Source organism: Branchiostoma lanceolatum, chromosome 17 (assembly GCF_035083965.1).
Source record: "Branchiostoma lanceolatum isolate klBraLanc5 chromosome 17, klBraLanc5.hap2, whole genome shotgun sequence".
Classification (NCBI taxonomy): Eukaryota; Metazoa; Chordata; class Leptocardii; order Amphioxiformes; family Branchiostomatidae; genus Branchiostoma; species Branchiostoma lanceolatum.
In genome coordinates, this window is record NC_089738.1 from 12,774,927 (window position 1) to 12,800,137 (window position 25,211).

The window sequence follows — 25,211 nt, forward strand, 5'->3', positions numbered from 1 at the left end:
TCATTATTTTTATATTGCACAATAACATGTGTACAAATATTGTTGAGAGTGGTTTGTTTTTATGGATTTTTCCTTCTCGGGGGGAGAGTTCCGCACTTTGTGGCAGTGGCGGAGCACATCGTTTTTATGGCAGGTTGTTGTTTGTCACTCGTAAAGGGAAGTGTGACGTTCTAATTGGCTATGTAGGGATTTAGATCGGTGCAGTTCTATGCTGAAATGGTCATGTTGATGCCGATTCGAGCAACACTTTGGGACACTGTAAGACATCAAGTGTTGAATGATGGAAATGAAAGATGTGCATATCACATCACAAGAAGGGAAAGGAAAGCAAAGCAAGGGAATGCCATTTATCATCATTTCAGAGCAAGATTCGTGATTCGTGACAGCATTTCAGTGCTGGTAATAATAGCCTCAAAGATGTGAACAGTCACCTTGCAAGGCATTAAAGCACCAATATCACTACATGTGGTGATTTCACTCTCTTCTGCCACAACTAGGCAATTATAATGGCACACAAGAGTTAGCTTTATAATATTTCCGACTCTTTCCATATACTGTATGTTCCTACACTGTGTTACATTTTCAACAAAGCTTTTTCTTATACATTTTGGTATGTGTGCTTGGCCAAAGATGCAAGTCGTAGAGAATCCTCATTGCACTACTACATGTAGCTACTTGAAAAAGCATGATGCCTCACCTCAATTGAGGATGACAAAAGAAAATCTTCTGTTTATTTCAAATTCGAAAAATTTCAAAATAATATGTTTCAGTTATCCCCCCAAACTGGCGCCATCCCGGCATCAGAATGGGATAGTCCTAATACAGAGTGGATTTGTGAAGGACAGGTGCAAGTGGCGCAGAATGGAGGGGTCACGGAACGGTCTAATCCTAGTGGTTAACGTGTAGATGTACAATCCCATCATCGTTTCACCCATCTTAAACATGCATGGAAAATAGATGCCTTCTTGACAACAGAGATTATATCCCGTCTTCGGCTGTCACTTAATCATGGCCCTTTCATTTCAAAGTTTTCTCTCGGATAGGTCAGCGTCGGTGGTGATGTACGCTCGAGTTGCTTGCCAACTCGTACAAGGATGGCAATTACGTATTCCCCGATGTACGCTTAGCTGGCTGCCTATGCTCAATGTGGGTCATGAGGTGGCTTCCAAATAGAAAGTAATAACATATTGCGGCAGGGAGAATCCCAGCTGAGTTGAAGGCACATCGATGGAGAAGATCGAAGAAAAAGAGGAGAGGAAAGTCCTAGACCCTTGGATACTGCAGCATCAGTATTCTTTAAGTTCATTTATTTTTGCGGGGGCTTTATTTCGCGGTGCAAGGAGGAAGGAGGTTTTAGCTGTGTTTTAAGTTTGCGGTTGAAGCAGATCCGTAGTTTAGTAGTAGTACAATGGAAACATCTATTCGCCATGTCATGAATTTGAGGTGGAGAAGTCACCGCAAAAAAAGCAAGAATAAAACCAATGCAAACATTTCAAGATTTACAGTGACCAGTTCTGTTCAGGGTCCCTTGAGTTTTGCAATATATTAAAGTTTGCTCTGTTGACTTAAAACTTTGAACAGTTCTTTTGACCTTTCAGATACTCTTACATGTACATTGTATATGCAATGAACTAGCAAATCCATAGAAGAAAGAGAATAGAGATTTAATGATATTTAATTCTTTTACTTAACAGTTACTACATGTAGCGTAAAGTAAAAAAGTCAGCAACAAAAGGATGATAAAAAAATTATCATATATTATTGATTGGTAATCTTAAATCAAAACAAGTTTAGAGAGTAGCAGGAGTGAATGTAAAGCTGTGACCATTCTTGATTTCTAGCCTTGGGAGAATATACTCCTCATGGTACCAGCAGAAGTTCCAGCCCACGTCTCCAGTGAGACCAATATTCCACTGTCACAGGTAATGAAACAAACTGCACATCAACAGTTGGGAAGAAAATGAAGCTGTCAGAAGTTTTTACTCCCTCGCCTTCTCAGCGTTTACCCCCTGCTGGGGCCTTGAATGAGTCTTGTGCAACTTTGGAAAGAAGTCATTCCTGGCACGTTTTGAATGTCATCCGACCGTGCTCCCGATGCACGGAAACGCCTATCAATTGATGTGATACCATGAAGCCATATTCCCCGAACACAGCATTATGAAACGATGATCGGGTTTCGGACGGATGGGTTGACATCCATAGATTTTCGGTGACCAATTTTATGGACAGCTCGGGGCCTGGAAGCTTCAATTAGGTTACTGGATGCGCTGTGCAGAATTATCTATGATGGCTGAATAGAGGCATCAGCATCATTTACCAAGGGTTCCAAACAAAAGGTGAAAAGGGAAATCCAGAAAAGTTTATTGGTCGTTGATGAGAGGATGTGTAAATTGAATCTAGACTTGTGCTTTTTACCAGAGGATTTTTTTTCTGGGTAGATGTCACTAGTACTGTTGAATTGGCAAGGATAGTCACTCCCAAACTCACAAAGACATAAGTTGAGGTGCTCATAGAAGGCGGTGGATGAACTAGCCTGGAATCTAGTCTTGTAAGCTTTAGTCGGCTTCAAACAGTCACTACTCTGGACTGGATTTCAGGTTAGGATAAACATTGGCACAATGTACAATGTAGTTTGTTGCACTTGTCATTTCCAAGAAACTGATACAAACTTAGAGGAACTAGTCTGGAATCTAGTCTTGCTTTAGTTGGCTTCAAATGATTGCTCGATTCCAAGCTAGGGCAGACTATGTAGCTTGTAGCACTTGAGGTTTCCAAGAAACTGGTACAAACTTGGAGCAACTAGTCTGGAATCTCATCTTGCTTGCTTTAGTTGGCTTCCAATGGTCGCTACTCGGACTGGATTCCAGGCTAGGACAAACATCATCACTATGTGGCTTGTAGCACTTGAGGCTCCAAAAAACTGATACAAACTTGGTTTGGAGAGATAAGCCTTAGTCCCTGCGTAGGTTGCAGACCCGAGGTAATCCATGCTTTGATTTAAGATCAACTCTTAATGGGGGGATCACAGATCCAACTGTGATGGATACATTTAGATCAGGCCAATCTAGGTATCCATACTAATGACTATAGCCTGATGATACCATGTATATGTATCAATAAATGGCCATGAACTGACAGAAATACAAGTCTTTATCTGATAAACTCACTTGAAAACAGAATTCACAATTTTGTAGATTGCAGTAGACGTGTAGATATGTATGTTGATTGGGTCAATCAGTATGTATGTACTGTACTGTATTCCTACTAAAGATCATAGCCTGATAATACATGTAATGTTTAATGGCCATGAAGTAAACGAAATACATACTAAGTTAGATAAACTCATTGATCAGTTAACAACAGAATACACTCAGTTTTGTAGCTAAGAATGTAGTAAAAGTACAGATACATCATAGGTCAGGTCAGTCTAAATATACACGTACGGTACATATAGAAATACTTGCAAGGAAACTCACATTTCAATGCGAAATGCACCAGAAATTGAGAAAATTCGATGTCCTTCTTTAATAAGAAATTGTAAGAACATCAGTTCCAATGTCTGACTCCGGTATTCAAATTTCGAATAGCGAAATAGCCTACAAATGCACATGAAGGGAAGCACATTCAAATTATCCTATGGAAGCCTGTGTGATACAAGTAGAACCCCCTGGGATACAGAAAAATACGGACCACTTCGGAACATCTGTATCATAGCTTTCGAGCGTAATCACAGCACCAGTATGACATAAAGTACTATATTTACTTCTTATGACTATAATCTGATGATACATACATTAGGTATGCATGTACATTGTAGATGACAGTAAATGGTCATCATACATGTCTTCAGATAAACCCAGCTTTAAGAGTCCGCAATTTCATAGCTTGCGGTAGAAGTCCATGTAGAGAAGGTCAGGCAGCTGTGTAGCTGTAAGTGGGACACTTCCCCCTGTGCAAATTGGTGCTCAGGTTCGCGCACCCTGGGCAATAATCATCCTTATTTCCTGCCCATCGGAATGAATTGTGCAGATTAAATTCCCGCGTCCATCCATCATCTCAGTAACACTGTCACATCGAGTGCCATGCTCCAGGGCAGGGATCCAACTAACTTTCTGTAGCCAGCTATTCTACAGGGAGGACTATTGCACTTGTTGAGATGGTCAGCAGTTTCCCTAGACTCATCTGTAATGATATGTTGTTGTTTTCTTTCTCACTCAATCGTTACCTAATACCAAGACCCAAAGCCACTTCAAGGTACAAGGGTTCCGTGAATAGGACTAGAACAGCATCTCTACTCTCTAAGTCAGGAACAGAAATGCTCAAGACAAGCTCAACTCACTAAGAGTGAGGGCTAAACTGACCCAATAAGAGAAGCAGGGGTTACGAAGGCTGTTCCAGGACATTTCCCTGTAAAACTTTAAGTTGCAAAAATTGTAAGGCGTATCACTGCCAGAGAGTTTGCCTGTATGAATCTTAACTTTAGTGGTTACTGGTTGATCTCCATGCCATGATACATGTACTAGTAATAGTAGGGGAAGCAGAGGTCATGTTTTAATCTGTGCAGGTCTGCTCCTTGACCACTTGGTCGTCTGATCTGCCAAATTGTTGCTCTGTGATGCCGATTACCCGGTCATTACATTTTCATTCAGCATGGCTGTGACGTGTAAGTAATTATGCTCGTCGGCGGAGATTGGCGTGCGAGGGCGGGGCCCGCTGTCACGGATAATTTGTCACGGCAGAAGATGAAGGCTGGGACGCGCGGGGGTCAGAACCGACAGGCAATTTGTCCTCGCTAAATTTAGCGGCAGCAGGTGTGTACAACATTCCGCTCACTTTCCTTCCATCACCATCCTCGGAATGTCTTTATTACAGGGAGCCCAGCCGCTCTGCCTTTTAATGTGCTACAGTGACCGGAAAATTAGTTTTCTCCGACATCAAGAGGCTTCATCTTTGCCAATCAATTTGGACTGGACAGGCGCTCACAGCGCTTGGTTTGGCTCATGACATTGTTTCGGCGAAATGGAATGGATCTTGCAGGTGCGGCATGAAGGATGAGCCATTGCCGCCAGTTTTATGACGGTGTGTAATTTTCGGGAAGGGGCACCTGCGCGACCTCTTGATTGGTGGCCTATCACCACGTTCCCCGAACAGTAATAAAGTTCTAATTGCGTACTTCGAGGTACGTAGTTGGCCTTTGGAAAAGTTCCCAAAGAGTAACCTTCAGAGAAACTGGAGTAGGAGCGAAAAGTTCATTCTTTTGCTATGAGTTTGGTGGAAAGATACAAGCTTGTTCTGTAATCTTATAAACTAGTTAAGTTAACATCAGAGGTTCTATTGAAAACAAAATAATGCTTGCACAAAATCATGCTTGGAAAAATTAATACAATATTAGAAGTTAAGTATACTTAGTGAGAAGCCTTTCTTCAATACCCCTATCAGTCGACTGCACTTTTCCCAGTGACTAGCCTTACTTTTTAAGATTTGTCTTATTGCATTTTCATAACCTGAAAAACACATGAACACACCAAAAGAGAGACCACAGATCTGAATAATACATAAACCTGCATTGGAGGAAAAAGTAAATGAATACAACTCAACTGCATGACTTTAACTGGTACAGCAAAATATGTTACTTTGTTTTGCCTTTCTGTGACCTGCCTTGTAATCTTGTTGGGTGACTGCGGAGTGTGCATGTTTTGAGAGAGGAGGTCAAGGAGTCCCATGACACTCACAGATATCAATCCAGATTACTTTCTTTCTGTAAGCAAAATTCAATCAGCCAATTGAGAGTAATATTTGTCTGTCTGGGAGAAGCATAGTGCTGGTGATATGGGCAGTCGGGGGACCTGAGCGAGACGGCAAAGATGTCTGGGACGTGTGGAGGGCCAAAACAATGCAGTCACTCAGTCCATGTATCAACCTCTAAAACTTAGAGACTATCATGGGAACAAGAGTCCATCTTTAAAATCATTAAGGGGTGCCTAAATATACTTTTTCCAAATACAGCAACATTTTGTTTAGTGAACAGTGAAACCTGTACTTGTGACCACCTTTGCATAAGGACCACCCGGCCAAGATAATTTTTCCCATTGACACGAGCATTAAGAACCATGTCTATAATGACCGCCTGTCCACATGGGTCAGATATTTTGTCGGTCCTCTAAGTAGCCTTCACGAGCAGATGGCTGTACTTAAAGCAATTTTACTAGACAAGTACACTTAACAATTTTATCATTATATAACTTATAAATTTATTGATCTTACTAGTCATTATTTACATGTACTGACAGTTTAACTTTGTCCCCCCCCCCCTGGTGCTACCTGTGATATGCTGCAGAAATGCAAAACTTTTAAGAAATTACTCATGAATTATTATCAATATTAGATTATCAGTCAGACCAATCAAGACTAAGGACATGAAAAGGTCCAATCACCTTGACGTAAAACTACCTTTCTGTGTCAAACTATGCATTCTTGATCAATTTTCTTTTCAGGCCAGATTGTTCTAAATGAAGAACGAGAAACAGAAAGTGACATTGATGTTGCTTAATGTAGAGACCTCAGATTCCTCCCTTTCAATGTCACAGACATCACCGACATCTTGGTTGATTAGACTGGGGAATCAGAGGCACATCTATCTAATCTGCAGCCTGATTGACAGTGAACTGTTATATTACTGTAAATGCATTTTAGTTCGCATGGTTTTAATTTTGCGCTAAGGGGGAAATGGAGTGTTCGCGGTGACTTTAAGTTTGCAGTAGCACTATAGAAACACACTGCTACAGTATTGGACAAAAATGTTTGTAGTGGTTTTAAGTTCGCGGTGAAACGGTCGTCGTGAAAACCGTGACCATAAAACCACTGCAAAAATTCTGCATTTACAGTATTAGTGTGATGGCAACTTGTTTTCAATGGCATCTTTCAAAAGACTGCAAAACATGGCCTGACCTTTCATCTCATGACCAGCACAGAAAATGCTGCAAATTGCTGTGATCTTGGAGCACAATACAGAAGGAAATGTGTGTGTGTGTGTGTGTGTGTGTGTGTGTGTGTGTGCACATTTTTTCAAGGGGTAGCAAATTATTGCACACCCACCCTAACACTAATGTCCCTGATGCTGAAACACGCCCCCTAACTGTAGTGTCCCTGTCTCTGTTGCTGAAACACACCCACCCTTACTCTTGTCTCTGCCTCTGGTATTGCAACACACCTGCCCTAACATCCCATATCCCTGTCCCTCATGCTGAAACACACCACCCTAACACTCATGTCCCTCTCCTTTGTGCTGAAACACACCCAATCTAACACCGTTGTCCCTCTCCCTAGTGCTGAAACACACCCAATCTAACACCGTTGTCCCTCTCCCTAGTGCTGAAACACCCACCCTAACACTCATGTCCCTCTCCCTAGTGCTGAAACGCACCCAATCTAACACCATTGTCCCTCTCCTTAGTGCTGAAACACACCCAATCTAACACCATTGTCCCTCTCCTTAGTGCTGAAACACACCCAATCTAACACTGTTGTCCCTCTCCTTAGTGCTGAAACACACCCAATCTAACACCGTTGTCCCTCTCCCTAGTGCTGAAACACCCACCCTAACACTCATGTCCCTCTCCTTAGTGCTGAAACGCACCCAATCTAACACCATTGTCCCTCTTCCTAGTGCTGAAACACCCACTCTAACACTAATGTCCCTGTCCCTTGTGCTGAAACACACCACCCTAACACCGTTGTCCCTCTCCTTAGTGCTGAAGCACTAACTCTTATGTCCCTGTTTTTGGTGCTGAAGCACACTCACTCTAACACACATGCCCTGTCCCTGGTTGCTGAAACACACCCACCCTAATGCCAATGTCCCTGTCCCTGGTGCTGCAACACACCTTTAGTAAATGTAATACCCCTATCCCTAGTGTTGAAACACACCCACAGTAAAGGTAATACATGTACCACTGTCCCTGGAATCTTAACACAATTGTGTCCCATTGTTTTCCTTGGTTTTATGGTATTCTGTTTTCATTTATATGTATAAGTAGGATGTGTTTTCTTCATATATGGTTATACGTGTATATGTACAAATGTATTTGTATGTGCAGGACATTTTGCTGCATTCCAGCAAGTATTTCCTTAACTTTTTTCTCTCAGTGATCGAAGTGAAGCTAAAGGACACACCACAGGAGCCCCAGTCGCAGGAAGGAGGATGCGCTTGCTGAGCAACAGCTTCTCCTATTGGTCAATTCAATCCAACAATCAATCCTAAATGGTCAATTTAGACAAATGATGTCCAATCACAATTCAGAATGCAAATATGTCTGCTCTTGTGGGCTCAGTGTATTTTGAAGTGCTGAGATTCAATATGAAATTAAAAATTCCATGTTTTGGTAGAGAGTTTTATATATAAACAGCAAAGTCATAATTTCATAGCATTTTAGTCATAGATATTGATATACTTGGGTTATTTCCTTGTGCTTAGTTCCAAGGCCCCTCCCTGTCCCTTCGACATTGCTTGATTAGGCATCATCATGCGGTAGACTATTTTCCACATTGGGTTATTTAATAATGTACTTAAGGTTGTTTTTATTCTGATATGCAGTCCTTTGTTCCTTTGAAACTTTTGTAAAGGTTCTATTAATGCACTCCTAATGGTGTTGAAGTCTTGTGTACTACAGGACTGTATGAGTGGTTACGGTACAGTTAAAAATAGTGGGGAGTATGTTTATGTGGATACTTCAGTACACAGTACTATGCAAAGCCATTTATGTTAACTAAATGATATTTCAAACACGGTACTTCCTAACTTGCATTTTTGTATTATGTTCCACCCAGTAGCAGAGTAGACCAAAGGTTTTTTGAATAGAAGAGAATTCATAAAAAGTGGGTAGCGTTTTTGAGGAAAATTTATGTTAATAGAAGGTTTAAGGGGGTCTTAGTCACAGTTCTTGCAGTGATGGAAAATTTTGCTCAGCCATTTTGTTGTTGATGTTGTTGATGTTGTTAAAAATGGAATACCCCTCTAATGCAGCTGCCTGCACTCCCTGAGTTGAAAGTGGAATCTTCCAAAATTACATCAGCTAGTGTAAAAGATAAGTACTGAAATTGCGCTTGTTTGGATGTCATCATGAAACACCCCTGGGATCGACAATGGAACAGGCCGGTGTTTGGAAAGCTCGGTTCACCACAGCTGTTCTCAGGATGCAACCACTGCATTGGAGGGGTCAGAAATGCTATCCAAATTCACACACTAATGCCTTTGAGGATAATTAATGTGAAGCTATGTATATCACCTTTTTCTGGCAGCAAAGCAAGGCTCTAGTTTTAGAACAAAAGTGTCCAGAAAGCTTAAAGAGGGAGCAAGTGAAATTATGGCAGTTGTGTATAATATATTCAAGCCTGTGTGGAAAACAAAAATGGTTGGAAGCTAAGGTCTGAATTCCATAATTCCAGTGGGCCCTGTCCAATGGGGCCCACGGCACCTTTTTGTACAGAAATAATGTAGTTGAATTGTAGGTATCCAATTCTCTCTCTAGTGATTTGTGTATCTATGGTGATGTAATCTGGTGGCATGGACGACTTGTGTACCGGAGCGGCGTGGACCCGCGGGCTTAGCGAATCCAACCGTAGTACGTGCTGCCGTCGTAGCGTTACAGATCCAGCTAGCCGGTGAGTTGGTGAGAATTGGGCTAGGACACAACAGAACCTCTTTGTTTCGCTGCAGTGTTTAATGACGACAATATGGTGCACTTGTCTTGGAGACATAACTCTGGAACCTATGCAGTGGGAGGACAGGGAGGGACTCTCAGCCAAGCCATGCCAACACTGTCTGTAGTTGTTAACATTCACACAAACAACTTGTATGTCTATCAAAAGAAAGAAAGCTCTCTTTAACAAGTGTTGGCAAGTCATTCCATTGCTTCAATGCCAGCACTATTTGATTCAAATCCTTACAAAAACAAGGAATATTTTGGTAGAAAAAACATATATTCAGTTCATTTGAAGCCTTTGAAAATTCATTTTTACATGCAGCCTAGCAAAGCCATTCAAACCTACAGCACCTTGGCTAAAATGGTCTTTCAGATCCATGCATGTAGTAACAACCATTGTAAAGGTGATGCAAAGAAATCATTTCTGAGAAGTCTAACTATTTTTTGTTAGAACTTAGATGTATAACTGTACACTGCTGTGCAGCCACAGTATGTTTTAAAAGACTGGAACTATATGCCAGAGACGCTTTTCTCCAAAGCTAGTGTTACATGGCTGAGAGCTGATCCGTATGAAAATTCATACCAGCCTCCCTCCTTGTTTTTCCACCAGTAAGGTCCCATATAAGCTGACCACAGTAATTCATGAAACAAAAATGTGTTGACACAAAAAATTCTAAGCTGTATAGTCATGTGTGTATTGTACAGAATTGAAGAACAAACAGTTGGTAGGGGTGTGTATGGGGAAAGGCTGTGTATGGGGAGCGTGGAGAATAAAGATTGGACAATGGCATCTGTTTCCAGCCACCAAAAGTCTTGCCGATTGTTTTTGTTTAATATTAAAAGTCTCAAATATGAGCTGGACACTGAGTTGTCCAACATTTGGTGTCAGTGACAGACAAGGCATGCGGTTAAGAAACTCTACAATTGTTGAAGTAAGGTACGTAGAATTATTAACTATGTGAGAGTTGCCACCAGCATTGGCATATTGAAATCTCGAGTTCAAATGTTTGGGTCCCTTGAAACAGTTACATGGTTTTCCCTGGTGTATAGAACAGCCGATGATGGCTGGGGGGTCTGGAAACAGTTGCTGGCCAGTTCTAACCAATGAGCTTTAGCAATGAAAAAAAATGTGCTGCAATGTGATGACTGTAAAATGAATGGTACAAGGAGTGATTTTTATGTTGATGTGAGCACAAAGTGGACTTTTCTTTTTTCCTCCTCCCCAGCAAGACTGTTCATCTCCAGCTCTGTGTGATCTGTAAGATCTGGTCCCAAAGTTATATGATTCATATCTCCGTCAAACAGGATCATCTTAGAAAAGAAATGTGATTACAGGTATCTACAGAGGTATCGAATTTCCACTGAGTCAGTTGCTAAGGCCAATGCTGAATGCTGACATGATTTTCATCATTTATCTGTTAACTCAACAGGTGGTTCATTGATCAAGGAAGCTCTAAAACTTTGTGTTCCGATGGATTCAGTTGGCTTTTAGAATAACTTTAGTTAAGATTCTTTGAAATTTGGTGAATGAGAGCCTCCTAGCTAGTCATACTGGAGTTGCAAGATTGAAAATGTGAGGATAGAAACCAATGGAGCTTCAACCAAACATTCTGGTCTGCTCTTGCTGATGTTAAAGTGGATGTGTAAGATTTTGTTGCTGTTAGGATAACGGTATATCCATTTCAAATATTTTGATGACACTGTTGTGTATGAACTGTCAATTATGTAACATCATGGCAAGCAAACAACAAAGCCGCTTGCATTTGGAGCTGTAGCACTCAACCAAGGAGGAAAAGGGCTTTTCTGGGAACAATGGTTGCAAGAGACAAGAAACATTCTTATGAATAATGATATCAACATACATTATCATTCATAAAACTGCCTAACAGTCACATAGAGATGTCGCATACGGTGTGAGCCAACATTGTGGATGTCAATTTTAACAGAGACCAAATGAATACCTACAAATAGTTAATCTTAACATATCCACATGGAAACGTGCTGCAGTTGCAATCAATTTTTTTCCCCAGTTTGTTCCACTGCACCTTGCAAGCTCCCAAAGCTCTAGGATTTTACTTAGAGAACCTGGCTTTACATATCCACAACCTCAACAGCACCCATGATTTTTACCAACCTCACAGACTACAGAGCTGGAAATGATGACAGAACAGTCCGCCGTGGGGAGGGGGGCACCCAACGTTTGGCAGTTGACATGTGTAGCTGTAGGCTGGGTAGCTCAGTTCGCCATGTAGTGGTTATTCCGTATTCAATGCCCAATGGATCTAATAAATGGACCTGATGGACTCACGCAGTATGGCATCCATTTCTTGGAAAGAACCTTTTTTTTTCCTGTGATAAATTCTTTATTTTTCATCTCATTTTTCACACAGTATTATTAACAGTCCCAAGACCCAGAATACACTTAGAAGACATTGGTCTGCATTCAAATTTCCTCAAAAAAGTTTCACTCTGCTTACTGATACCCTATATTTGTATTGGTTATGCAGAAGAGTGCTAAAGCCCCAAAAGTGACTGTACTTTTTTCCTTTGGGGTTAGAAAATACCTTTGATTGTAGTACCTTCCACTTTAAAAAGAATGCTGACAGCCAGTTTTGTGGATGTGTGTATGCTGACCTGTCAGCTTTGAACAAGACCTTGGTACACATGGCTCATTTCCAAGATTCATGTCCCAACCCCATTTTCACCACCGTGCAACTTTGCGGCACCCTTTCCAATGACACAGTTATGATCAATCTAGACTTCTGTCCTGACATGCAATCTTCGCTCTGAACTCATTTTTAAGTGCCGGAACCATAGCGATAGGTCGTACGTTATAAAGTCAATGGTGTATTTGGCTTCTACCTCTTGAATGAAACGTTTTAAATTACATTGAACTGGTGTCCCGACACTCACGACCTTTAGTCCTACATCATTCTCGCGATCTGAAACCTTTTTGACATCGTGGCACGGAATCTTCCATGGTTACCATGGAGATGTCGGTCGGTTTACCGGTGACGGAGTGGTGGGATTATTGGGAAATACGGCCTGGCTGCGCGCCAATATCAGATGACCTGACCTTTGAACTGTTCTAGTTTTGATGGTGACATCCAAGGTCATAAGGAGAAATGTGACCTTTACTGCTATAATTCAGTGCCTAAGCATTCTTTCCAATTTCATGGAGTTTATACAAGTTTTAAAGAGTATAAACAAATTTTATTTAACTCATACAAACTATTACTAAGCAACTTGGAAGCAACTAGTAAACATACTGAAAGAAGATGGGCACAGATCCAGAGGAATAATTTCTAAAAAATCATGTTTCTTCTCCCAGAGTTTTTGGAATCTACCATTCCACAAAAATAGGATTGACAAAGCTGGCTGTTTAAAAATGGGTTCCACACTCATTACATTATAACCACTCCCACACCCCTTTTCTTGGGGGAGGGGGGCATTCATTTTGCCTTCTCTAGCTTTCCTTTTGAAAGCCCATGACAGAAAACCTTCTGTACTTTTATCTAGTTAAATACTGCATATTTAGACACAGTAAAATTTGACAAAACAACAGTTTAATCAGTCAATGACAATTTATTTGTAAAAACTACAGCATATAAAAAGACTATTAAGACCTATTTCATTTCATTGGATCTAACTTTGATTAAACCATCCCAGCCATGATCAAGGTGCACCATAAAACAAACGCTGCTCCAGTGAGCAAATACTTTGGAAATCTGTGCATATAGCTCCAAATAAAATACAGGACTGGTTCATATATATATATACACGCACACAGAACACATCATACACACATTCAGAGTACAGTGTATATTACACTATCCAGTGGTCTTTTTCCATTGTTCTATGGAACTCCTGATGTCCTTGATGTCATCAGGTCTGGTCCTACAACACCCTCCTGCAAAGACAAAGGTGTTTTTGTAAACGCAAAGACCTTAGTATACAATAACTGAAGTTTCAGTAATCTAAGGTTCTCTATTCTCTTTAAACGAACTGGCAGAAACTTTTATCTGTGTGTGCTGCAGCAAACTCGTGATGATGATAAACTGAAGAGCAGCACTTTGTGCTCAAATGCCCCATTTAAAAGCTTCTAGTTATATTACAAAACTCCTGGAATATGTTATCAACTCTATTTACATTGAAGACTTGTAATGTCTTACTTATTGAGAAAAAGCTACATCCTTACCTATCCACCTGGCTCCCAGATCTAACCACTCAGGAACATAGCTACTCAGGGGGCGGCAGTCAGCCTTTCCATGCCAGCTGTGGGAATGGAAAAATATGATACATATATTATATACTCGGCTCTTAGCCACATTCTGATACACAACCAAGTACCTGCTGACATTTCAGTCACATTCAAACTGTTCACCTCAGAACCAGACCAAGCCTGGAAGTGCCCTGGAGGCCGTCCCAAAGGCTTTAGTCAAAATCTACAGAAAAATCAACTTGCATAAAATGATACATGTGAAGCTTAAATAGCCTATTAGTAACTAAATCATACTCATAGCAGCTTAGAGATGCTGTGAAGAAATGCTATTCCAGTCTTATTCAAGTAACATGATAATCATTGAGTAAAAAACAAAAGACCGACCCTGTTCCTGCCGCCCACTTTTCCCCACTGTTGGGATAAGCGATGAAGAATTTTGCGGGATCCTTGCAGAGTTCCCGCGCCTTCTGCAGCAGGGGAGCCACGTGCTCCGGCGGGCAGCAGTTAGCGCCGGCTGCGAACACCTGCGGGGACTTCAGGACAGCTGCGAGGGCCTCTGGGAAACTCTCACCATGGCAGGTGTGTAACCCATCCTTGATTTAGATGAAATGCAAAACAGAAGACAAATATTCAATTTTCAATCTTCATCATTACACCTACTGGCTAGATATGAAAAACACTGAAGGATTTTAACCTTTTGCCTACTGTATTACCCCATTACCAATACAAATTTGGTCCAAAATGGCTACTTAAGCAGTGAGAAGTTTTAAAAAATACCCAGAATATGATACCTAGATTCCATCATGTCTAATACCCAAATTCCTGAAGGACCCACAAATGTGTCTTTTCACAATGAATTTAGCCACAGACATGCTAGAACATCCAAGGGATATCTACATTGGAAATCTCATTTATCAGTGCAACAATTTGGCATCAAATTGGAGACATCTCTTTGTGGGCAAATGAAGTAATCTGGCAGAATTCCAAGATTGTGTCTTCAGTATTTAGCAACTTCCTGGTTCTGAAGCCCCGACTAGCAATTCATGACAGTACTGCAGCCTTGGAATTGTTAACTAGTCTACAGACCAGAAACAAGATGGCCATTGGAAAGTGTCAGATGGCGGCACTCGTTGATGCAGACAAATTTAAAACATTTTGCTATCGTGAACCTGTTTTTCTTCTTCTTGAACCTTTGTTTAAGGGTTTGCATTGTAACAAGAGGGTTTGCATTGTAAGGTTTGTGTACCTTGCATGAGAACGTGACCCATGCTCGAGTGTTGGGGAACTCCCTGAGTAGCTGGACCAGAGCAGCGGCCTCCTTTAGGGCGGGGATTGTTTCTATGGCAACCATGTCTGCACCACTGGTGATGAGCTGTCCTAGTCTGGGTCTGTGCCACCTCTGTAATTCCTGTGATGAAGCATACGCACGTGTACTGTAAATTCATTTATTGTCACTGGGACTTTATGGTAGAAGGGTAACAGAGGTTTTCGATGTATTTTAAGTTCGCGGTTGCAACAATTCTGTAGTATAGTAGTAATAATACAATAGAAACACATATTGTGGTGTCATGAATTCACGGAGGATAGGTCACTGTCAGAATAAAACTACCGCAAACATTTTAAGATTTACGTGAGCTTTTGAATACAAAATAGAACAAAATGAATGTTGTTCTCAATCTTACAGCCTTTGCTATTTTATAACCATTAACAAAAAAATTGACATGTACTCATCAAAAATCCATCTGACTTGCTTTACCCCAAACACATTTATAACCAAACAAGTCCAGGAAAAAAAACTAATCTCAAAGCAGACGTCGTGGTAGGAAATTGTAGTGACTTTGAGAAAAGCCAGGCCGGTCAGAAAGCATGATTTTCTTGCCTAATATATGCTTGGCAAGGTAAAACCCTATACATACCTCTATTGACATACTATCCACGTATTCTCCTGTATACTCAGATGCATCATGTAGACAGGCTCCATAGGGCCCAACTGAGCCTGCAGCCAGGGGGTTTCTTCTGTCTGTAGATACAGTAGGGATAGAAGGTGTACTTGTACATTTATGTTACTGCTTCTTTTATTAGTGAAGGGTTGCGTTGTAACTGTATAAAAGTTCCTTAAAAAAGCAAACATATATAGTAAAGCTACCACTTCCATAAGACGACCACTTTTCTTTGCGAAAGGTTGTGTTGTAACTAATTAAGGGTCCTTCAAAAAACAAACATATACAGTCCGGCGACCACCTCCTTAAAGTGACTTGTTCCCTAAGACGACCACTTTTACCGGTCCCCTGAAATTTCCCCATTGACACAACCATATCCATATCATAGCGTTCAGATGAGAGGCAAGACTACAAGATTAGCATCTTAAGCTAGTGTCCAGAATTTGTATTGAGAGTTTATGTTGGGCTGGGCAAGTACTCTAGTGGTTGTCAAGCTTTGACTTGAAGGCATATACAAGCATACATGTGTGCATTATGTACCCTTGTACAAGACACCAACTGGCTGATCTGATTGTGACCAGCATGTTTTAATGTTGATGAAAACTCGTAACATGATCGTTAACTAAAGTTCTGTTACCTGGAGAGTCTCCGATATCCTGCTCCTTGCAGAACTCCTGACAGGCCTGTTTGGCTATCCTGACTCCGTGGTCCATGAGTTTGTGTGCTTCCTCCACAGACACACCCAGGTACTCCTGGAACCCAGGAACACTGGCCTACAAGGGGGACAGAACAACCAAGCAGAAAAATTATCTTTAGATAACACAAAATATCATGACACAACACAAAACATACACATTCTATAAACTAAACATGAAAATGTAAATTTAAAAGACTAAAACTCTATTAAACACCTTCTATAATGAACAATAAAGCATTTTTTCAGGTTAGGCCACAGCAAGTAAATTCTATGGATGACAGTGCAGGCATTGAGGTAGCAACTGAAGTAAAACTACATGTAGCTCAGTAGTTGTAGAAGCAACTTGTATGGCATAGCCTTGCGTGCAGTACTAGTAGACTATCACACTAGTGTCACTCATTGAACTTCTTGAATACTGGTGCAGCAAAAAAAGACATGTTGGAGGAAGAAGATACCATGTTTTGTCGCTTCAATTCTAGTTACAATGTTTCTGACTATCTTGAAAATCCTGGCGTCTTTTTTCTTTGCCCATCTTTTTTTTCGTGCTCTCACTGCTCTTGCATTAGATTTGGAATCTGCAGAGGATGTCATCCATCAAATTTACTGTCAATGGGAGAGACCGTGACTTAACTTTATAATGTGTTTTCCTACCTGGTAAGTAGAAGTGATGATGACATCAGACCCAGCGGTCAGAAAACTGGGGGGAGGGGGGTTGAAATCAAGATTACCATCACTGAAAAACTAATACAGTATTATAATGATATTAATATCAAGAACAGGTTTTCAAACATTTTCAACATTTTTAAAGTAAATGGCACAGCAATATCATCATTGATCAACAAACCTTTTGTGGACTTGTTTGATAGCAGCAGAGTTTGTGGCCAGCAGTCTGGCACTCCAAAGAGGATCATCCTAAAAGAGAAAGGAATTTGCAATCAATAAAATATAATATTAAAAGGTTAACACAGCATGCTTCCTACAACCTGGATCATTGCATCGGTTCTGTGAATGGTTGTATACTGATTCAAAGGAAATCCTGTGCCTCCGGTCAATAAGATTATTTTTCAGTATTGTCAGGATGTTCCTGTCATATAAGTGACTGTGACAGGATTTGGGATACAGTATATGAGACTCACGTTTATATCAAAACCTGCAAAGTCCAGCTCCGTTGCAAGTCCTCCATCTAAAACTTTGGTCTCCGTAGTCATGGTCATGTCAGGAAAGTGTTGGGAACATCTGATTCATGAAAAATCAAGACCGCAGGCAGAAAATCCTAAAATGAGAACCAAGGATGAAATGTGCTTAAAATTTTACAAACATCATACAAGATCAAGCTTCTATTTTTTTAAGGCATGACTATTTCTTGTTCTTTTTTGAGTGGATATTCTGTATCTGTATCTGTATAGCCACTTTGTATATCTGCTCTACAGCGTAACACACCAGTGAGTGTGGTTTAAGCGCCACATAGACATACTGACTGACCAGTCTAACTGGTCTGGACCTTTTAGCCTTGTGGTAAGTGCGTTGGGTTTGTACGCTGGCGGCCAGGGTTTGGTTCCCGAGAGCCAGGAGACTGTACTACTCGCCTCATGCATTTCACCAGCTTTGCAGGCATGTGGCGTGGCAGCAGCCTGTTTAATTATATTACACCGAATAACCTGTCACGCCTTGCTTTTGCACATCTATCTGCAAGCATTCTTTAAAGATATCCAGAGAACATGACCCTACTGTACTTGGTTAATATCAAATTCCACTCTAAGATAGATCAACTTACAAGGGAAAAAACTTAAAATTGAAGGCATGACTAATTCCTTAATTAATTGATTAATTCATGACAATATAAAGTATTCTATCGTTCCTTAATTACGTTACATCGTAAAACGTTAAGGTGTTGCGACTCTGGGAGGGCGTGTCTGCTTGCGACAAGCAAATACGCCCTCCCCCAGAGTCGCCACGGCTTAGGTGTTTCATCAATCGCCTGCAAGATTCTCGAGTTACTTAATGTATGATAAAACAAAACTTACACACACAAAGTCTTCTTTTGGTTGTCAATGTTATCAGTTCACCTAGGAAATGAAAGAGACCAGGGAAGTATCAAAACGGAGCGAGATATTCGTACAGACATCAAAACTCGTAGCGATTCTCAAACTTTTCCGCCATTTTGAATGTCAGAGGTCGAGTGTTAGAATTCATCCAATGAAATACTTTTATACAAATCACTTGGAATGCTCAGCCAATCATTGTCCGTGTTGTAAACAGAATGATCTTCTGCAAAGAGATGGTTAGACACTAGCTACCTATTTGAATCGTGCTGATTCGAACTGCTTGCTTGTTACCCGAATCGTAAAATTTTGTCCAACTGCCTCCTCAGCTTTCAATGTTTGACTATCTGAAGCTGAATTTGCTATAACCATTTGCATTCAAAGAATGCGGCCTGTAGTTTTGTGAGTAGACGAGCTCCGGGCATTGCCCCTGATTCAAATTAGGCCTTGGTCCAGGCAAGGAGGGGCGACCCAAATTGAGAGGTCGTGATGGGATCTGCTGTAGTGCGAATTTAATACATTTCCAGCGGTCGGGATAGAGATCGTTGAAATCTTAATTGTCGGTTTCAATTGCTTCGCTCTCGAGACGGCAGTTTATGATAAACACGCGTACACTGTGTGACTTGAGTACATATACTATGTGTTGGCGAACTGGTATTGATTATCTCTCAGGGGCGATCCAGCAAAGATCATAACGGGATGTCTATAAAAGAGTGACGGGCTCCAGTAGTTTCAGACCTTACCGTATTACAGCCATCACTGATATATAACGGTCTGTCCCTGGTCCGATCTGACGCGCGCTCCTTGTTTACCACGACCAAAATAATCTCTGGCCGGAGACACAGTGCGGTAGCTCAGGAGACATCCTGACTATTAAAGGTAGGAGCTCTATAGTAACAGAAAACTATTCCTTTGATGATTTTTTTTTTCCTGCGGAGTTTGCAGCAAGGATTTAGACGCGCGGATCATCTTTCGCTGAGTTGTAGGTCACATTAATCTTAATCTATTCACAGCGTGCCACGCCTTATTTCTATGGAGCTATTGGAGTATGCAAGTTGCGATTCTGTGTTATACGCACATTTTTGGCGTCTTTGAAAACGCGGACCGCCACAAAAAAACGAGAAAAATTACTAAAAAAAACACGCGTAAATCACTGAGCCGACCCCTACATCTGCTTAGAGACTATGTTGAGGCTCCCGTAAGGTTTTAGCATGCACGTGTTGTTGGACATCGGTAGTATATACCAGCATTGGTCATAACTTAGCTCATGAATAATGGTGTTTATGTAACTGTAGTGTAACGTATGGTCGTAGAGAAAGGATATCCAATTCCCGGACAGAGGCTTTTTAAATGCTAGTTGACCTAGTTGCTCCCGTAGTGAGACCAAACCATGGGTGTTCTCGGCATTAAATCTTCAAGCAGATGTGCATAGATCTGCCTGGAGATTACTAGGATCTACCAAGGAGGTTATATCTACGCCGGTTTGATGCCAATGCAAATCTAATAGCTGCCGCCGGCGTAATAGAATTACTCTCCATTTTGTCTAAAAGATAAACATAATGCCATGTGCTGCTCTATCTATCGTCTATGATCTTTTTTTTTTTTTCAAATTCAAGAGTACTTCTGTACATCTGTACATCACAAGTCAACAAGCATATATCTATTGCGCGTATTTCATCCCCCATGGGCTGATGTGACCCAATCAACCCAGATGGCCATATTCATGAGGGTGAATCCATTCGGAAATTCGAAAGGAGAGGAGAAATTAGGCATGCTGTGAACATGTTCTTGTCAGTAATGCGAAAACCCTAGTACTGTAGTAGTTATTCCCCCATAAGCTTATGATTTTACAACGATATGCCACACATTTCGTACCATGCATGGTAGAGATGCTGCAAAAAAATGAATGTTATGTCGACCGCCTAAAGTACGAATGAAATCGTCCGGCGCTGGCCTGCAACGCCGGATGGAGAGCTTGTGCGTGGTCAGATTTGGGGACAGTGCGCTAAGTATGTGAGGTGGATTGTGACTAGGTATCGGAGAAAAGGCGAGCGGATACGTTGAATGTTACTTGTGTGAAGGCTTTAGGATTGGAGACCCTCGTTATTATGATACAAGAATACTATCTCTGGCTTTGGGCCGGAGACTTATCTCCAAGCAGATATAGGGACCGAGTCACTGTTCATCGTGTGTTTTCAGGCCTTATCCTTTTACACCACTTTCTAGTGTTTTTCTCTCTTTCCCTTGTCTCCCTCTTAATTCAACTTCCCCCTTTTTTCTCTTCCTCTTCCCATAAGAATAGGCTAGGTTGATAGCAAATGAAAAGGTGCACCGTGCACTACTAAAAGACGTACCGTAATAACACGCTTAACACTGAGGCTGAACCTGCTTTTACATCTGCTTTGAGATTACCGGAGACTAGGACAGTAAAGTAGATGGTATTAAACCGTTCGTGTTTCAGACTGGATTGAATTTGGCATTGCTAAGTAACGCTCATTTGTAAATGTTGGTTTCCTTGCAGCATCCTTGAGAGACCACAGCTGACCGCAGTACCTGACCATGTGCGGCGGGGACGGTTGCTGCCGGTTCCGCTGCGGATGTGTTCACTGCCTGGGCTGGGCCCTGATCGTGCTCGGTAGCGTCGGCGCCATCCTGGCCGTGGTTCTGGACGCCTTGTACGCTCAGTACTTCTTTGCACCCATCACCATGATCAATGGACCGCTCTGGGGCGGCGTTTTCGTAAGTTAATTCCATCATTTTCGATTGTTTTTGTTTTCATTTATCAGCTACCTTTATTTCATAGACCTATAGACTAGCTAGATGCGCATGTATCAACTTTTAACTAATCTGAAACGTGTAACTTATTTCCTTGTGCAGGTGATAATAACTGGGGGCCTTGCCGTCTGTAGCGGAAAAAATCCTAACCAAAAGGGCAAGGTAAGTTCGCACGAATTTGAAAATCCTACAGAATTTCCAATATGTTAAGAAGCTCAAGAAGCAACTTAACAGCGATGCTTTAAGTGATAATGGTGATTTGATTTTTGGCGGGGGTGATGTCACCGTGACTGGCTAGTGATCCCTACCCCCCCCCCCCCTCCCGTTCTTCGTTTGGTACACGGTATTCTTCAGATGTTACCGTTCATCTGTTTGTCTGTTCTTTCGCAGATGGTTGCCGTTGTAGTTATGAGTATTTTCGCCACCATGGCCGCCATATGTGTGTGGGTGTTGGCCTTGCTCGGCTTGCTCATAGATGGACCTCAGTGTGAATACTACCGCAGGGGACCGGACAGCTGGTTTAGCTGGAGCTCTTACGAGTAAGTTTGGTTGAATGGTTGCAGTTCTGCTGTTACAGTGAGGAGCACTTTATCTGTCTTGTTAGCCATTATTATTTACGATGTTGTTCCCGGACCGTAGTCTTCGGCAGATCGACTGAGGAATGATGGGGCGCAAAAACTGACGCGAAAGAGTGTGTGTGTTATTTACACAGCATTCCATAGCGATCTGGCAGACTTATTAAAGAATGTGCCTTCAGTACTACGCTTAGGAACTCGGTAGTAATGAAGTGACGACTAGTAATGACAATGACAATGATCTTTATTTGCACGTTCCTGCCCACATGGGCTAAATGCAGTATAGTAGTTTCAATATCACATGAAACGATTTCGTAAAGAATCACTACATGTTAGCGTTAACAATCGGAGAAACAAATCAACTAAAGCTATGCTACACTCACGTACACTGTATCCATAGTAAAAGTTATCAATATACAACTTAGGCTATGGCAGCCGCTATGCTATCATTAAATCTATTGTTAACATGTCTGTTGAGGAAGTGTGTACTAATTCACAATAATCATTGACGGTACTACAGCCTCCGTGCTACATATGCCGGAATCCCTAGCGATACATTTTAAATAGTAATTATGTCTTGACATACATTCACAGCCACTGGGGGGTTCCGCCTGACAGCTGGAAGGACATCAACTGTTCACCAGCTTACGCACTGCATGCCCTGCTGATCGTTATCGGACTGCTAGAGGTCGCTTTATCCCTGGCCGTGTCCATCATGAGCTGCTGTGGGACCTGCTGTGCCCCCCGAGATGACACCCAGGTAAGTCATATGGTTGCATATAATGGTTCGTAAGGCATTGCTTGATACTGATGCGCAGCGTAGAAGAAAAGCGGATCCACAGGAAAGAACTTTGCAACAGAACCGAGCCAGCTTACAGATGTAACCTATGTTGTAGAGACTCATTCTCGCATAGGGCTGTTTAGCGATAGCCTATGCTGTGGGGCTGGTGTGAAGTAGGGTTTTACCATGGTCAATTACTGACCGACGGAGGTCTAGCGTTATTTACCACGATTTGATGGAGAACAAAATTCGGCATGACTAACCTGAAGTATATGCATATTACACGCCATTACGTGCTACAGGGAACCATGCAAGAATTCATGTCGCCAGATATGATAAGTCTAACGAACGTTATTCACCGTGGTTATATGGAGTATCGAAATCGGTTGGACCAACGTGACGTAAACATTTACTGCGATAGACTCTTAGCGGCTAAGCCTACATGTAGTATATATCAGTCCTTTTCTAGCTCGTGTTAGCTCCTCCGATCATACGCGGTAGGGAAGCGATCAGAGGAGCGGACTGGGTTTAGAGTAGGACGGCTAACAGTATATACTCTATAGCAAATTATTATAACGGACCGTATAAATTTAAGTTTAATGGTATTTTGGGGTATTTCAGAATCGTTTAGTATCCCGTCTTCGCCCTTTAAAACTAGGGTCCATGTTCCATGATTAACGCGTTATATAGCATGTAATGCTTGTCCAAGAATGTAATTTCTGGTATGAAAGAGTCGATATGCAAACTAGACTGTTGTTTCTCACCACAGGGTGCCGTGTACAGGACAGATGGGCAGCAGGTTATCATCATACAGGGTGGAGGTACGTGTAGAGAACACATTGTACTACAATCTATCCGTACAAGTCTAAAGCACATTAGACCAGAATATAGACTCATACAGATACGAGAGAAAATACTCAGATCTACATGCATAGAAAAAAAGTTGTTCACAGATTCTGAACCTTACAGCAATAGAAACTCTGGAGATCCTGAGATCTCTTCCTGTATCATAAAGGAACACAGGCTTCCTAAAATATAAATGAAACTAATTTTCCGTGATAAATCTTTATTTTCCACGTCCGGCTTCTAACTTTCCTACTGATTTTCATAGCCGGTCCGGGTCAGCCATCTCCACAGCCCGGACAGAAGCCCTACCCGGTACAGCAAATGCCTGCACAGCAGCAGCTGTACCATGGACAGCAACCACTCTACCCGGGACAGCCGTCTCCGGGACAGCAGCCATCTTACCAGATACAGCCAGTCGGCCCCGGGCAACAGCCATACCCGATACAGCCATCCCCCGGGCAACAGCCATACCCGGTACAGCCATCCCCCGGGCAACAGCCGTACCCGGTACAGCAACAGGTACTGTACCCGGTATAGCCTCAGATGCAGTACAGCGCTCCTCCGCCAGAGCAGGATAGCACTGTTCCATCAGCGCCCGCACCACCAAGCTACACCGACGCCGTGACGAGAGAGTAGATCTAGAGACGAACAAAACTGAGGAAAGCGTAGTTATTGTACTATTGCTTTTAGTACTCACGGAACGTATGTTTTAATGACCCTTTTCTTTCCTTAATTCATCTTTTCCCCGTTTCCAATGGAAAGTAATGACGAGAATGCGACAGCTACATTTTGTACTTATTTACATACGATGCACCATGCAATGAATATGCAGATAATGTTATTCATGTCTATACGTTACGATGTGTATATTTAAACTGGTTACGAACAAAAACACGAAGAAAACGACCAGCTAGGGGCATTGTATTTAGTACTTTTAATAGTAAGTTATTTGTAGACAATGGAAAAGACCACGAGGTCGAGGGTCACCAAGCACCATGATTAGAAAAATAATTACGAAAGTGTTGTTCACAAAATGCAAACATTGCCTTCTTAACAACGTTAATGTTGTTATTCATACATACGTCGCTACCTCTACAACTACAAATTTAAGTACGCATAATATGGACCCCTCAGGTATACCGGTAACGTGTAACTAGCAGTATTCCTGTTTGACTTTATATGTAGCTAAAGCGAAACGTTATTTCTTAGATAGGAAAGGGTATGATCATTGCCATAGACTAGTTAGAAGGACGTTCAGCCTCACTTGCATGTGTTTCTTTGTATGGCTTAAGGAACAAATAACCTCCATCAACATAATCCCGCCACTTTGAAAAACTGGGGTTGAGAGATTTCTAGTGCAGCAATCCCCAGTTATGCACAGTTTAGATATTCAGAAGTACATTATACTAGGGGACGTTTGGTTGGAGGTCTGTTTCGACGTATCTTTTCAGGGCGCGGAATTATGTACCTTGGTGGAATTATGTTAGTGTAGATGTTAGTTAAAGTTAATGTAATTCATTAGAGTACGCTCTTTCTCATGTTGTGTTGTGCCAGCTTGTATTGTGTATGTGCACACGTGTGTAACGAGATAACAAGAAAGATATCTTTCATTTGTACCCTAACCATGATTCT

At 41.6% G+C, this 25,211-nt stretch overlaps 3 protein-coding genes across 4 annotated transcripts in view; 2 read left to right on the top strand and 1 right to left on the bottom strand.

Annotated features, from left to right (window-relative positions):
* LOC136423606 (ras-related protein Rab-6A) overlaps positions 1-12,008 on the top strand; it is a 71,776-nt gene extending 59,768 nt beyond the window's left edge. Inside the window, exon 8 of the mRNA XM_066411835.1 lies at positions 8,146-12,008. Within this exon, the coding sequence (XP_066267932.1) occupies positions 8,146-8,213 (68 nt within the window). The 3' untranslated portion in view covers positions 8,214-12,008. The remainder of the gene's footprint in view (positions 1-8,145) is intronic.
* Positions 12,009-13,266: 1,258 nt separating this feature from the next.
* On the bottom strand, positions 13,267-18,746 carry LOC136423136 (homocysteine S-methyltransferase YbgG-like). 2 transcript variants are annotated; one of them, XM_066411176.1, is made up of 10 exons: positions 18,585-18,746; positions 17,697-17,796; positions 17,405-17,472; positions 17,212-17,257; positions 16,501-16,636; positions 15,840-15,943; positions 15,170-15,331; positions 14,308-14,516; positions 13,900-13,976; positions 13,267-13,611 (listed from the first exon to the last, which is right to left on the bottom strand). In XM_066411176.1, exons 2-10 carry the CDS (start codon positions 17,772-17,774, stop codon positions 13,532-13,534), a joined length of 960 nt encoding a protein of 319 aa, XP_066267273.1. In that variant the 5' UTR covers positions 17,775-17,796; positions 18,585-18,746; the 3' UTR covers positions 13,267-13,531. The 2 variants fall into 2 exon arrangements, with proteins under 2 accessions (XP_066267273.1, XP_066267272.1); XM_066411175.1 differs by having other exon boundaries at positions 17,697-17,833.
* Positions 18,747-19,131: 385 nt separating this feature from the next.
* LOC136422834 (uncharacterized) lies at positions 19,132-25,201 on the top strand. Its single transcript, XM_066410736.1, has 7 exons — positions 19,132-19,481; positions 21,124-21,341; positions 21,480-21,539; positions 21,768-21,916; positions 22,547-22,712; positions 23,503-23,554; positions 23,845-25,201. Exons 2-7 carry the CDS (start codon positions 21,162-21,164, stop codon positions 24,114-24,116), a joined length of 879 nt encoding a protein of 292 aa, XP_066266833.1. The 5' UTR covers positions 19,132-19,481; positions 21,124-21,161; the 3' UTR covers positions 24,117-25,201.
* Positions 25,202-25,211: the final 10 nt, after the last annotated feature.

Bases quoted from the DNA above. Each gene is read 5' to 3' on its own strand.
- LOC136423136 (XM_066411176.1), bottom strand. From the start codon at position 17,774: ATGACCATGACTACGGAGACCAAAGTTTTAGATGGAGGACTTGCAACG. The intron at 15,332-15,839 runs GTATGTATAGGG...GCTTCATCACAG, and splicing joins TGGATAGTATGTCAATAGAG to GAATTACAGAGGTGGCACAG. The intron at 14,517-15,169 runs GTACACAAACCT...ATCTAAATCAAG, and splicing joins GGGTCACGTTCTCATGCAAG to GATGGGTTACACACCTGCCA.
- LOC136422834 (XM_066410736.1), top strand. From the start codon at position 21,162: ATGTGCGGCGGGGACGGTTGCTGCCGGTTCCGCTGCGGATGTGTTCAC. The intron at 21,540-21,767 runs GTAAGTTCGCAC...GTTCTTTCGCAG, and splicing joins ATCCTAACCAAAAGGGCAAG to ATGGTTGCCGTTGTAGTTAT. The intron at 22,713-23,502 runs GTAAGTCATATG...TTCTCACCACAG, and splicing joins CCCCCCGAGATGACACCCAG to GGTGCCGTGTACAGGACAGA.